Source organism: Balaenoptera musculus, chromosome 11 (assembly GCF_009873245.2).
Source record: "Balaenoptera musculus isolate JJ_BM4_2016_0621 chromosome 11, mBalMus1.pri.v3, whole genome shotgun sequence".
NCBI lineage: Eukaryota > Metazoa > Chordata > Mammalia > Artiodactyla > Balaenopteridae > Balaenoptera > Balaenoptera musculus.
Genome location: NC_045795.1, coordinates 101,890,876 through 101,905,828, shown reverse-complemented (window position 1 = coordinate 101,905,828; position 14,953 = coordinate 101,890,876). Strand labels below are relative to the sequence as shown.

At 47.7% G+C, this 14,953-nt stretch overlaps 1 protein-coding gene across 5 annotated transcripts in view; it reads right to left on the bottom strand.

Annotated features, from left to right (window-relative positions):
• The window catches only part of ACAD9 (acyl-CoA dehydrogenase family member 9), a 57,728-nt gene that overhangs the window by 18,274 nt on the left and 24,501 nt on the right, over positions 1–14,953 (bottom strand). For all 5 annotated transcript variants that reach the window (XR_005021996.1, XM_036870618.1, XM_036870617.1 and 2 more), the window contains 6 exons: positions 14,429–14,530; positions 10,439–10,545; positions 9,620–9,720; positions 8,818–8,896; positions 7,690–7,864; positions 7,073–7,146 (listed from right to left, as the gene is read on the bottom strand). Coding sequence is in view for 4 of the 5 variants with exons in the window: in XM_036870618.1 (XP_036726513.1) it covers positions 7,073–7,146; positions 7,690–7,864; positions 8,818–8,896; positions 9,620–9,720; positions 10,439–10,545; positions 14,429–14,530 (638 nt within the window). In the remaining variant the exon portion in view is untranslated. The remainder of the gene's footprint in view (positions 1–7,072; positions 7,147–7,689; positions 7,865–8,817; positions 8,897–9,619; positions 9,721–10,438; positions 10,546–14,428; positions 14,531–14,953) is intronic.

Sequence of the window (14,953 nt, the reverse complement as noted above, 5' to 3'; positions counted from 1 at the left end):
TAAATTACAGGAAGAAAAACGTAAAACAAACAAACACATGGAGGCTAAACAATACGTTACTAAATAACCAAGAGATCACTGAAGAAATCAAAGAAGAAATCAAAAATACCTAGAGACAAATGACAATGAAAACACAATGATCTACAACCTATGGGATGCAGCAAAAGCAGTTCTAAAAGGGAAGTTTATAGCTATACAAGCCTACCTCAAGAAACAAGAAAACTCTCAAATAAACAATCTAACCTTACACCTAAAGGACCTAGAGAAAGAAGAACAAACAAAACCCAAAGTTAGTAGAAGGAAAGAAATCATAAAGATCAGAGCAGAAATAAATAGAAACAAAGAAAACAATTGCAAAGATCAATAAAAGTAAAAGCTGGTTCTTGGAGAAGATAAACAAAATTGATAAACCATTAGCCAGACTCATCAAGAAAAAGAGGGAGAAGACTCAAATCAATAAAATCAGAAATGAAAAAGGAGAAGTTACAACAGACACCGCAGAAATACAAAGCATCCTAAGAGACTACTACAAGCAACTCTATGCCAATAAAATGGACAACCTGGAAGAAATGGACAAATTCTTAGAAAGGTATAACCTTCCAAGACTGAACCAGGAAGAAACAGAAAATATGAACAGACCAATCACAAGTAATGAAATTGAAACTGTGATTAAAAATCTTCCAACAAACAAAAGTCCAGGACCAGATGGCTTCACAGGTGAATTCTATCAAGCATTCAGAGAAGAGCTAACCCCCATCCTTCTCAAACTCTTCCAAAAATTGCAGAGGAAGGAACACTCCCAAACTCATTCTATGAGGCCACCCTGATACCAAAAACCAGACAAAGATACTACAAAAAAAGAAAATAACAGTCCAATATCACTGATGAATATAGATGCAAAAATCCTCAACAAAATACTAGCAAACAGAATCCAATAACACATTAAGAGGATCATACACAATGATCAACTGGGATTTATCCCAGGGATGCAAGGATTCTTCAATATATGCAAATCAATCAATGTGATACACCATATTAACAAATTGAAAAAGAAAAACCATACGATCATCTCAATAGATGCAGAAAAAGCTTTTGACAAAATTTGACACTGATGTATGATAAAAACTCTCCAGAAAGTGGGCACAGAGGGAACCTACATCAACATAATAAAGGCCATATACGACAAACCCACAGCAAACATCATTCTCAATGGTGGAAAAGCTGAAAGCATTCCCTCTAAGATCAGGAACAAGACAAGGAAGTCCACTCTCACCACTATTATTCAACATAGTTTTGGAAGTCCTAGCCATGGCAATCAGAGAAGAAAAAGAAATAAAAGGAATACAAATTGGAAAAGAAGAAGTAAAACTGTCACTGTTTGCAGATGACATGATACTATACGTATAGAATCCTAAAGATGCCACCAGAAAACTACTAGAGCTAATCAATGAATTTGGTAAAGTTGCAGGATACAAAATTAATGTACAGAAATCTCTTGCATTTCTATACACTAATGATGAAAAATCTGAAAGAGAAATTAAGGAAACTCTCCCATTTACCACTGCAACAAAAAGAATAAAATACCTAGGAATAAACCTACCTAGGGAGACAAAAGACCTGTATGCAGAAAACTATAAGACACTGATGAAAGAAATTAAAGATGATACCAACAGATGGAGAGATATACCATGTTCTTGGATTGGAAGAATCAATATTGTGAAAATGACTATACTACCCAAAGCAATCTACAGATTCAATGCAATCCCTATCAAATTACCAGTGGCATTTTTTTACAGAACTAGGACAAAAAAAAATCTTAAAATTTGTATGGAGAGACAAAAGACCCCGAGTAGCCAAAGCAGTCTTGAGGGAAAAAAACAGAGCTGGAGGAATCACACTCCCTGACTTCAGACTATACTACAAAGCTACAGTAATCAAGACAATATGGTACTGGCACAAAAACAGAAATATAGATCAACGGAACAGGATAGAAAGCCCAGAGATAAACCCACACACCTATGGTCAACTAATCTACGACAAAGGAGGCAAGGATATACAATGGAGAAAAGACAGTCTCTTCAATAAGTGGTGCTGGGAAAACTGGACAGCTACATGTAAAAGAATGAAATTAGAACACTCCCTAACACCATACACAAAAATAAACTCAAAATGGATTAGAGACCTAAATGTAAGACCGGACACTATAAAACTCTAAGAGGAAAACGTAGGAAGAACACTCTTTGCCATAAATCTCAGCAAGATCTTTTTTGATCCATCTCCTAGAGTAATGAAAATAAAAACAAAAATAAACAAATGGGACCTAATGAAAATTCAAAGCTTTTGCAAAGCAAAGGAAACTACAAACAAGATGAAAAGACAACCCTCAGAATGGGAGAAAATATTTGCAAACAAATCAACGGACAAAGGATTAATCTCCAAAATATACAAACAGCCCACGCAACTCAATATTAAAAAAACAAACAACCCAATCCAAAAGTGGGCAGAAGACCTAAATAGACATTTCTCCAAAGAAGACATACAGATGGCCAAGAAGCACATGAAAAGCTGCTCAATATCACTAATTATTAGAGAAATGCAAATCAAAACTACAATGAGGTTATCACTTCACACCAGTCAGAATGGGCATCATCAGAAAATCTACAAACAACAAATGCTGGAGAGGGTGTGGAGAAAAGGGAACCCTCTTGCACTGTTGGTGGGAATGTAAATTGATACAGCCACTATGGAGGACAGTATGGAGGTTGCTTAAAAAACTAAAAATAGAATTACCATATGACCCAGCAATCCCACTTTTGGGCATATACCCAGAGAAAACCGTAATTCAAAAAGACACATGCACCTCAGTGTTCACTGCAGCACTATTTACAATAGCCAGGACATGGAAGCAACCTAAATGCCCATCGACAGACAAATGGATAAAGAAGTTGTGGTACATATATACAATGGAATATTACTCAGCTATAAAAAGAACGAAACTGGGTCATTTGTAGAGATGTGGACGGATCTAGAGGTTGTCATACAGAGTGAAGTAAGTCAGAAAGAGAAAAAGAAATATCATGTATTAACGCATATATATGGAACCTAGAAAAATGGTACAGATGAACCAGTTTGCAGGACAGAAATTGAGACACAGATGTAGAGAACAAACGTATGGACACCAAGGGGGGAAAGCGCCAGGGGGTGGGAGGTGGTGGTGTGATGAATTGGGAGATTGGGATTGACATATATACTAATATATACTACTAAAATGGATAACTAATAAGAACCTGGTGTGTAAAAAAATAAAATAAAATTCAAAAAAATAAAATAATAAAAAAATAAAATAGGTAAACAAAAAAGTGTGAACAGTGAATGGCAACTCCCCTGGGATGGGCTTTGGGGGACCCACGTGTTCCCTCATCTGTGTGACATCTGCACACGGATGCCCCTCTTGTGCCCTCCACCTCCCCTACCCTCTGCTCCACACTTCCCGGGCAGCAGTGGCTGGAGCCCTGGCTGACGGCCCTTGGGTGATTCCTGTAACGCCCAGGTGGCCAGGGAGGTCCTGCTTTGATCCCTGTTCACAGCCAAGGTGGGGGCAGCTCCCCGCTGTGAAGACACTTACCCAGGCCACCCAGTAATTAGGGCAGAGCAGCAATATAAAGACAAATAGCCCAATTTAAAGACGGGCAAAGGATTTGGAAAAATATTTCTTCAAAGGAGATAAACAGCCCATGGAAACAACCTTAATGTCCACTGACAGATGAATGGATAAAGAAGATGTGGTACATATATACAATGGAATATTACTCAGCCATAAAAAAGAATGAAATAATGCCATTTGCAGTGACATGGGTGCAACAAGAGATTATCATAAAGTCAGAAAGACTTATTATCTGAAGTAAGTCAGAAAGAGGAAGACAAATACCATCTGATATCACTTATATGTGTAATCTAAAACACGGCACAAATGAACGTATCTATAAAACGGAAACAGACTCACAGACATAGAAAACAGACTTGTGGTTGCTAAGGGGGAGAGGGGAGGGGGAGAAAAGGATTGGGAGTGTGGGACTAGCAGATGTAAACTATTATATATAGAATGGATAAATAACAAGGTCTTACTGTATAGCACAGGGAACTATATTCAGTATCCTGTGACAAACCATAATGAAGAAGAGTATTAAAAGAATGTCTGTATGTGTATTAACAGTTACTTTGCTGTACAGCAGACAATGGCACAACATTGTAAATTAACTATACTTCAATAAAATATTGGGTTGGCCAAAAACTGACTTCAGTTTTTAAGTTAAAATAAAAGACACATTTTTCATTTTCAGCAAGAACTTTATTGAACAACATATTCACCGTTTTGTTCCACGACCTTCCGCCATTTTTCAGGCAACTTCATAATTCCATCTTCGCAAAACTTTTTATCTTTTTGAGCAAAGAACTGTTCCAGGTACCTTTTACAGTCTTCCAGGGAATTGAAATTTTTCCCAGTAAGAGAATTTTGTAAAGACCAAAATAAATGGAAATCCGAAGGTGCAATGCCTGGTGAATATGGTGGATGAATCAGAACTTCCCAGCCAAGCTGTAACAGTTTTTGCCTGGTCATCAAAGAAACATGCGGTCTTGTGTTATTCTGATGGAAGATTATGCATTTTCTATTGATTAATTCCAGATGCTTTTCTTCGAGTGCTGCTTTCAGTTGGTCTAACTGGGAACAGTACTTGTTGGATTTAATCATTTGGTTTCCCGGAAGGAGCTCATAATAGAGTACTCCCTTCCAATCCCACCATATATACAACATCATCTTCTTGGGATGAAGACCAGCCTTTGGTGTGGTTGGTGGTGGTCCATTTTGCTTGCCCCACAATCTCTTCCGTTCCACATTATTGTACAGTATCCACTTTTCATTGCCGGTCACAATTTGTTTTGAAAATGGAATGTTTTCATTACGTTCCAGTAGCGAATCACATGTGGAAATATGGCCAAGAAGGTTTTTTTCACTTAACTTACGTGGACCCCAAACATCAAAGTGATTAAGATAACCAAGCTGGTGCAAATGATTTTCAACATTTGATTTGGGTATTTTGAGTAGGTCGGCTATCTCCTGCATGGTATAACGTTGATTGTTCTCAATTACTGTCTCGATTTGATATCCATCAACTTCAACTGGTCTACCTGACCATGGAGCAGCGTCCAGCAAGAAACCTCCAGCACAAACTTCGCAGACCACTTTTGACAACGTTCGATCAGTCACAGCACCTTCTCCATACACTGCACAAATATTTTTTTGTGTTTCAGTTGCGTTTTTACCTTTCCTGAAATAATGAAGCATAATATGCCCAAAACGTTGCTTTTTTTCCTTCCACCTTCAATATTAAAATGGCTACACAAAAATTCACCAGTTTTGATAAGTTTTTTAAAAAATGCATGCTGATATGACAGCTGTCAAAATACAATCTAGCAAAATTGTTTCCAATGAAATTAAAGACAACTAAATGCTACTAGAGCCATCTTACGGAAAACGCCGAACGAACTTTTTGGCCAACCCAATAAAATAAAATAAAAAACCAAAAAAACAAAGGAGATAAACAGCCAATAAGCGCACAAAAAGATGCTCAACACGACTAATCATCAGGGAAATGCAAATCAAACCACAACGAGATACACTTCACACCCACGAGGATGGCTGTAATTTTAAAAATGGACGATCACACATATTGACAAGGATGCGGAGCAACTGGAACCCTAACGCACTGCTGGTGGGAATGTGAAACAGTGCAGCTGTTGTGGAAAAGAGTTTGGCGGTTCCTCAAAAAGCTAAACATACAGTCACCATTTGACCCTCCATTTCTTCCAGGTGTGCACCCAAAGGAATGGAAAACAGCATTCACACAAAAATGTGCACATGAGTGTTCACAGCAGCATTATTCAAATGGCCAAAAATTGAAACAACCCAAATGTCCATCAGCTGATGACAGATGGACAAAACGTGGTCCCTGCACATGATGGAACGTTACTCAGCTATAAGAAGGAGTGACACCTGCTAGACTTGGATAAACCTTGAAAACATTATGCAGCGTGAAAGAAGCCATAGAAGTAGGACCACACATGGATTCCATCTAAATGAAACATTCAAAATAGGCAGATGGGGCTTCCCTGGTGGCGCAGTGGTTACGAATCCGCCTGCCAATGCAGGGGACACAAGTTCAAGCCCTGGTCCGGGAAGATCCCACATACAGTGAAGCAACGAAGCCCGTGTGCCACAACTAGTGAGCCTGTGCTCTACAGCCCGCAAGCCACAACTACTGAACCCACGTGCCACAACTACTGAAGCCCGCACGCCTAGAGCCTGTGCTCCGCAACAAGAGAAGCCACCGCAATGAGAAGCCCGTGCACCACAACGAAGAGGAGCCCCCGCTCGCCGCAACGAGAGAAAGCCTGCACACAGCAACAAAGACCCAATGCAGCCAAAAACAAAAATAAAATAAATTTATAAACAAACAAACAAACAAAACAGGCAGATCCACAGAAGCAGAAAGTAAAACAGTGACAGCCGAGGGCTGGGAGAGGGGAAATGAGAAAGTATGGCCTGTCTTGCTGGGGTGATGGAAACGTTCTAGAATTAGACCATGGAGATGGTTGCACAAGCACAGTGAATATACTAAAAACCAACAAAGCATTCATTTGAAAATGGTAAATTTTGTCATGTGAATTACCTGTTATTAAAAAAAATACTCTTACTCTAAGAAAAAAAAATCAGGGTAAGCACTCGGGACCCAGGGCTGTACATTCTGAGCTTTGCAGGGCCACTGGGCTGCTCTCTCCACTGGCTGGGGGAGGACTCTTACCCCTACGTGAGGGAGGGTGAGACCAAGCGCTGCTGCACCCCTGCCTCCCAGGGCTGACTTCTCTCCGCTCTGCTGACCTCCCTGCAGAGAGCCTTGCATGGCTGCCCGGCCAGCCCAGCCCAGCCCAGCACACTGCCAGCAGGGAGGTAACGGGAAGCTGGGCCAACGCACACGAGACTGCAACAAAGGTCAGCACACGCAGGGCAACACACCTTAAAGCCGCCTCCAACTTCTCCGAGGACGTTTCCCACGGGCACCCTGGTGTTCTCAAAGTGGACCTCGCAGGCTGGAACACACGACATCCAGGACCTCAGCTGAGGGGGACGAAGCGCTCTATCCCCGACCTCCACTCAGGGGACGTGGTTCACTCACTCACTCGCTCATTCATTCAGACCCTCCACAGTCCGAGCTAAGGGACCCAAGAGGCTGAGCCTCGTGAGGATGGCAGGGCAGCTCCAGGTGGGCCGAGGGCCACTTACAGGACACCAGCCTCGAGTGAACTGAGTGCCAACCAGGCCTGGGTGGGGAGGAGGGAGAAGGGAGGAAGGAGGAGTCCCAGGCTGGAAAGATGGGGGTCTGCTGTACTGCAACACTGACCCAGGACCCCCCAGCACCACCTCCCTCCAAGGCTGAGCGCCACGAGGTGGCGACAACCTCACCTTGAAGGCATCACTGCCCGATGTGCGGAGAGATTTTGCCAAATGCTCGGGTGGAAACAAAACTACTTAGGTCTCACGTTATCTTGATGTTTGATATCTTTTTAACAAGATAAAATCTCACCTTGTCTCTCTCTCTCTCATACACACACATGCATGCACGTGCCACTCACTGTTGGAGCCTCGGATGCCTAACTTATCCTCAGGTTTCCCGCTGGTGACTCCACCAAAGTCTCTCTCTACTATGAACGCTGTGACCTTGTCCTTTACTGAGCCATTAGAATCAACAACCTCTGTCTTTGCAAACACAGTAAAAACACTGGCCAGTCCTCCATTGGTGATCCAGACCTGAGGAGAGAAAGCAAAAGGGCTCCAGAGAAAACCAAACTACTACAAACTGGCCACCCTCAGCACCAGCTGCCCATCACAGCTCAGGCCAGGACGGGCTCAACCCAGCATCCCCAGAGCACGGATTTCCCCAGGAGACACAGGTGGCCCTGCACGTGTGTCTGTGTGTGTGTCAAGCAGCTCCGACTCAGCATGGAACAGCTGGGGGTGGGAGGGAGGCAGAAAGGAGTGAGGGAAAGGGGGAGGGGGAGGGGGGAGGGGAGAGGGGAGGGGAGGGGGAAGGAGGAAGAGAGGGAAGGGAGGGGAAGGAGGGGAGGAAGGGAGGAGGGGAGGGAGGGGACAGGTAGGGAGAGGGGGAACAGACTTCTCAACAAACTGCTCCATATAGAACTTATTTGGATCTTAATTCAAGCAACTTGTTTGTAAAAAAGAAGTATGAGACAATCAGGGAAGTCTGAACGTTAAGCAGATAGTAAGAAATGATCAAGGTTTAAGTGTACGCCGTGACTTTCTCAGGCCCGTCCTGCAGAGATGCACTGAGCTTGTCACGGCTGCCATCCAGAACTGCAGTGTGACGGAGGAAGCAGCACTGAAACCGGGAGACGGGGGTGGACGTTCACGACACTTAAACTTTTGTGTTTCAAATTCCGTGTAATAAAAAGTTAAAAGAACGGCCACACGAGAGCAGCTCAGGGAGGTGGGCAGCTCTACAGAGGCCTGCAGGCTCAGGAGCCAGGGCACCTTGGTTCCCAGCCTGCCACTAAGCGGACGGTATGGTGGCGGGTCACGTAACCTCTCTGAGCCACCGTTTCTTCTTCCAAAAAAGGAGGCGCATCACCCGAGGATGACAGTTAAGGGGTGATGTGCCTGCCCTTTGTGAGCCCTGGAGCACGGGAAGTGGTCAGTGCGCGGTGGTGAAGGTCAGGACGGCCACGGAGGCCACGCAGCTGTACCTTGGAGCCGTGGAGGACGTAGTGTTTCTTATCTTCACTTAACGTGGCCCTGGTCCGGATGGAGGCGGCATCGCTCCCACTGCGGGGACAGAAACATGCGGTTGAGGGTAACGCTGGAGACAGAGAAGAGCGGTTTTCGGGCCCCACGGAACACAAAGGGCCAGCTGATAGATATATTCAGCTTTGCGGCCACAGACAATCTGTAGACAGACGAGCATGTTCCAGTAGAACTTCATCTATGAACACAGGTGGCGAGGTGGATTTGGCCAACCCTGCTGTCACATCGGGAGAAAAGGCGGCAGTGACAACGTTGGGAGGTCTAAACACGGAAATGCCGGCTCACACAGGCTCTAAGCTCCCGCAAGGCGAGTGCAGGGGACCCAGGTCCCCAGGTGGGGGAAGCAGGACCGAAAGGGGCTGGATAACGGACTTGCCGTCACGGCAGCTGTGAGACTCGGGGCTCATCACCCCATCTCACTGAACCTCAGTTCACAGTCTGTAAAGTGGGGACAATACCACCCGCCCTTCATACTCTAAAAGTCGCTGTGAAGCCTGAATGCATTACTGTATATAAGGAGGCTGCAAAGCACAAAAAAAATGACAGGTGCTGTCAGCCATGTTATCTCACTTGTAAAGGTCACCAGGAAAGAGAAGGAAGGTAAAGATAAGAGAGCATGAAGTGAATGGGTGAGAAAAGCTGTGGACTGGACTCCCGGGAAGTCTTCAGGGAGGGCAGAAGCAGCCGCCCAGCTTCCGTAAGAGCCCCTGGACCCTGAAGCCGTGAGTGGCGCGCAGGGCTGACCTGGCGGGCTCCGTCAGGCAGAAGGCGGCCACGTGCTCCCCGGACGCCAGCCTGGGCAGGTACCTGGCCTTCTGTTCCTCGCTGCCGGCCAAGATGATGCCCTGGCAACACACATGGGCTGCTTTCAGCGGCGGCAAGAGAGAAGTGTGTGAAGCGTGCTTGCAGAACGCGGCCCCTTCTGGAACATGCTTCCTTCACGCAAGAGCTGGCAGCCGCAGTAAAAAATGGGGAGCTGTTGGGGGGTCTGGGGAGCTGGGCTGCCAGGGAGACCCCCCAGGCGCACAGTCCAGGGTGGCCGGGCACAGCTCCAGGGAGGGCCTCAGTCTTTCCGGCAGCTCCTCCACTTCCTGGCAGGGTGGCCGGGGCCGGGTGGCTGGAGCCACAGCTGGTGCTTGGGCAGCGCCACGCCCGGGCGCCAAGCCTGCTGTGCACTCAGCCCCCTCGGTTTCTATGCTGAGCAAGAACCGCCCAAGGAATGAGCTGTGGGCCCCTGGCCCTGCCCTGAAAGACGCCAAGCCCAGCGGAGTAGGAGGACCGGTGCCAACAGCAGGGGGAACACGCTCAGGCCCCGAGGGAGCCAATCAAGAGGTGCGGTCACCTCCAGCCTGTGGTGAAGGCAGGCTCCGTGGAGGCAGTGGCATCTGACCTGGGCCTGGAAGGATGGGTCAGAGGCGATGGGGCAGGAGGAGGTTTCAAAAGGAAGGACAGGGCCACCGAAGGGCACTGAGCACGGTACAGCGAGGCTGCAGGACAGCGGGCCTTCCTCCGAGACGCTGAGCCGGCCGCCCCCTCGCCGCCGCGGAAACCCAGACCCCTGACCTTGAGGCCGATGGCCTGGTGTGCTGCCAGCGTCACGGCGATGGAGCTATCCAGGCTGATGATCTCCCCCAGCCGCGCGTACATGGTGTTGGAGAGGCCCAGGCCACCTGGGGCAGAAACAGGCCAGCTTCACTTAGGCTCCAGCCCCAAATTCCTCCCAGAAAAGGCAAGTGGCTTTATAAAGTAAAACCAGCTCACCATTTTTTAAAAATCACAACACAGAACGGTACAAAGGAAACAGAAATTACCCATAAACTTATCACTCAGAAAGAGCATTTTTGTGTACATCCTTTCAGAATTCTTCTAGGCATATAAGCATATACAGGTGTATATTTTAATATAAAAATGTAATACTTAATACAAAAATATATAAACACCTAAACATACATAAAGCTACTTGAAATGCTGTGAATACCTCCTATCACAGATCTTGGGCTTCACAGACGTGAACCCCATTCTGCATCCCACCCCCAGTATCTCGCGGCCTCCAGGAAAGGTCTCTCCGCCTGGGATTCTGGCATCCGGGGCTGGGTCCTTCTGCCGCAGGGGCGCCCCGTGTGCTGTAGGACGTGGGGTGGCATTCTTTTTTTTTTTTTTTTTAAAGTTATACAATTTTTATTTATTTATTTATTTATTTATGGCTGTGTTGGGTCTTCGTTTCTGTGCGAGGGCTTTCTCTAGTTGCCGCAAGTGGGGGCCACTCTTCATCGCGGTGCGCGGACCTCTCATTATCGCGGCCTCTCTTTTTGCGGAGCACAGGCTCCAGACGCGCAGGCTCAGTAACTGTGGTTCACGGGCCTAGTTGCTCCGCGGCATGTGGGATCTTCCCAGACCAGGGCTCAAACCCGTGTCCCCTGCATTGGCAGGCAGATTCTCAACCACTGCGCCACCAGGGAAGCCCCGGGGTGGCATTCTTGACCTCTGCCCACTAGATGCCAGTAGTTCCCCCTCCTCCACAGTTCTGACAACATAAATGTCTCTAGATGTTGCCAAATGCCCACCCGGGGTTGGGGGGGTAAGTCACCCTCGGAAGGAGTCAGTGTTCTAGGAGCAGAAAGAGAAAACACTAAAAACGCAGACTCCGCTGAACTGGGGTATCCCGCATTTTATCTTCAACTTCCGGCGGTGGTGGGGTGGCCTTGTGTGCACCTGACAAATGACTACCCGAGGCCTAAGGTCAGGTGCGGCCCAACTGCAGGGGGCGCCTTCCACACGGGGGAGGGTCGAGTCCCTGCAGGGGTGCGCAGCGTCCCCTGCGCTCAGCGGGGACCCAGGGAAGGCCAGGGCCCTGCGGCACCCATCACCATGCCGCTTTCAGTCAAAACGCTTGTGCTCCTACTTGTTTCACATACTGAAGTCAGTGTTGCTTGTTAACAAAAAAAACTGTCATTTTTTTCCCCATGAAAGTATCAGAAAAATCATGGGGGGAGGACAATCAATGGGGACAGATGACAGGTGGGTGGAGACTGCTTGACGGGCAAGGGGCTGAGGGGCAGGAAAGGCCCGGGGGGACCCAGGGAACTGGGGGCGGAAACCAGGCTGCCGGTGGAAGGCCTCTTTTCCAGGATGGCGGTTTCCAACCAGCCTTCAGAACGCTCCAGGCCTGGGAACAATTCCTGAAAATGTTTTGGGCATGAACATAAGGTTGCTGTCGCCTTAATTTCCCCAGGAAGGATTTAAAAAAAGGAAAGACAATGAAATAGTTCCACATGTGACCACTGTTATCTCATGAAAGAAAAGAGCATTTTCACACCCAAGAAGGGGACATAAAACAGGAATAAGGGATGGATTTGTGCAATCACATACAGACACACACACACTCCCCCCCCCCCCACACACACGTGCTGGCATAAAACACAGAGAAATGCAAAAAGACATATTCCAATTTCACAGGAAAACCGTCTGGAGGAAAACTTAACTGCTGCTTCTCATCAGTCAAGAAGTAGTTTCTTAACGATTCTGAAGGGGAAACAGATACTATCACCAGCCTGGCTCTGTCTGCCAGCTTTCCTCTGCTATGTGTTTTCTCCAAGCACGTATTTTTCTCGGCTCATGACACCAACCACCGCTCTGTGGCTCAGCCCCACCTGGTCTCTATTCTAACATTCGACGTGGCCCCCACCTTCCGGCAGACAGTTCCCCGGGGCCTGGCCTCGAGGTCTGGGGAGAGCTCAGTCCCGGTCCCCAGAGGCTGCAGGTGTAGCTCCCCCCAGAGGCCTGTGCGGCATCCCGCCACCAGGGGGAGCAGCAATTAGCTCATGTTTTCTGCACAGACTCTAACTTCTTTCCTACATTTGGAAATGCGGTGAGAGGGATTTCACAGGATGACGAGGAGACATCCTTTAACAGCTTAATACACTGCGACAGACACACATATAAACGAAGATTTAACCTGATTAAAATATGCCTCTAAATTAAGAAAATGAGGCATCAAACTCGTTTGTTGTAAATGTTCACATTCTGTCTCAGACTGGAGCAGCCGCAGGCTAGGTCCCAGTGGGACTTTCCGCACAGGCAGCGAGGGCCCCCCCCCTCGGCTGTGGGGTGGCGTGTGCGGGGGCGCAGGGCTCACTTCAGCCCCGCAGATAAAAACCCGGCGGAGGCAGAACGTCAAGGACCGCTCCCGCGTCCGGGCCCCGCCGTGCAGGCCTAACCCACGGCCTGGCTGGGAGAACGTACTCGGATGTCACACACTACCTACAGCTCTCGGGTCCAAACCCCTGACCCTGTGCTGATGAGGCCGGAAGCCGCCTCAGCCTGGGCTCGGCGGGAGGGCTCAGAGAGCAGGGGGTGCAGGGTCAAGGCCACACGTCTTCGTCCAAAGATCCCGAGAGTGAAAATACAGGGACGTGCGTCCGTGCCAGCGCTCGCGAGGGGTTCTGTTGTGTCCCTGCTCCTCCCTCACACACTCCGCGCCTGTCCCCTTACTCCCACAGAACTGAGAGGACCACCCCTAGATCAGGCAGGAGACACACAAGCTGCACGACAGGCTCAGTCTAACAGGGCACAGCCACCGGGCGGGGATCCTGGGGGGAAGGCAGGGCCTCTCACTGTAAACCTCCAACAGCAACGGGCACGGCCCAGAGGACAACGGGCCTGCTCGAAGGCTCCCGAGGCCAGAGCCCCAGCCCCGAGGCGGCCCGCGCCCCACAGCCGTGCGCCCACCCCTTTGGCCGCTGGGCCCTGGCCCCTGGGCACGCACCGCGTGGCCTTCCCTACACACAAAAGCACTTGCGGGCCTGCGGCAGCTCCTCTGCCAGAGAGATCACAGGGCTCCACAGTGGAGACCACGCTGCACCGGCCCGAGCTGGCAGGAGATGATACCCACCCCTCCTCCCCAACCCAAGGGACCCAGAGAGCACAGACATCCTGCAGGGTCCCTCCCCACCTCCGAGGAGGAAGGCACAGAACTGGATAGCTCGTCCTGCTGAAAAGCGTCTTAGGCCACACACTCACCAGCCAGCCACCCTGGATTTAACACACAAAGGGAGGTTTTACAGCCTGACCTTGGACTTCATGCATTTTCAAAGGCCACCTTTCTGGAACAGAACCCTTTTTTGGACAAATACAGAGGGTTTTCTTAAAAGCCAAACTGGTGGGCTTCCCTGGTGGCGCAGTGGTTGAGAATCTGCCTGCCAATGCAGGGGACACGGGTTCGAGCCCTGTTCTGGGAAGATCCCACATGCCGCGGAGCAACTAGGCCCGTGAGCCACAACTACTGAGCCTGCGCGTCTGGAGCCTGTGCTCTGCAACAAGAGAGGCCGCGATAGTGAGAGGCCCGCGCACCGCGATGGAGTGGCCCCCACTTGCTGCAACTAGAGAAAGCCCTTGCACATAAACGAAGACCCAACACAGCCAAAAATAAATAAATAAATAAATAAATAAATAATAAAGATAAAGGAATTCCTTTAAGAATAAATAAATAAATAAATAGATTAAAAAAAAAAAAAAAAAAGCCAAACTGGTTGGGTGGTGGTTTCCTTTACTTACCGTATTCTTCTGGGACTTGCATCCCAAAAAGCCCCAGGCTCTTCAGTTTCTCTAAAGTTTCATTTGGGATTTTTCCCTCCCGGTCGATTTTTTGAGAGTCCACTGCCAAGAGGAAATATTTTGATTAAACAAAATATAACCTGTGTTTACACAAACAGAAGTAAACAGAACAATTGTTGTATGTTATACAATCCCAGTGTCAGAAACTTCAGAACTGGAAATTGTCTAGCCATGGTCATTCAGCATGTGTTCAGTTTTACCTCATTCGCCCAGCAAGAATTGCATTTCAGAAAATTACCACTACCAGGTAATGTTCTGTTTCTTGATCTGGGTGTATTCATTGCGTAAAACTGCAGAAACTATACACTTATGAGACCTAAACTTTTCTGCAGGCATTTATTACTAAACTTGAACTTTTGTTTTTATCACCTGTACCTTCTAGAAAATTAGACAATAAACACCCAACTGCCAGCACTGCCCTAAAACGTTTGGCTACGTAGCCAGACTCTAGGCAGCTTCTGGACC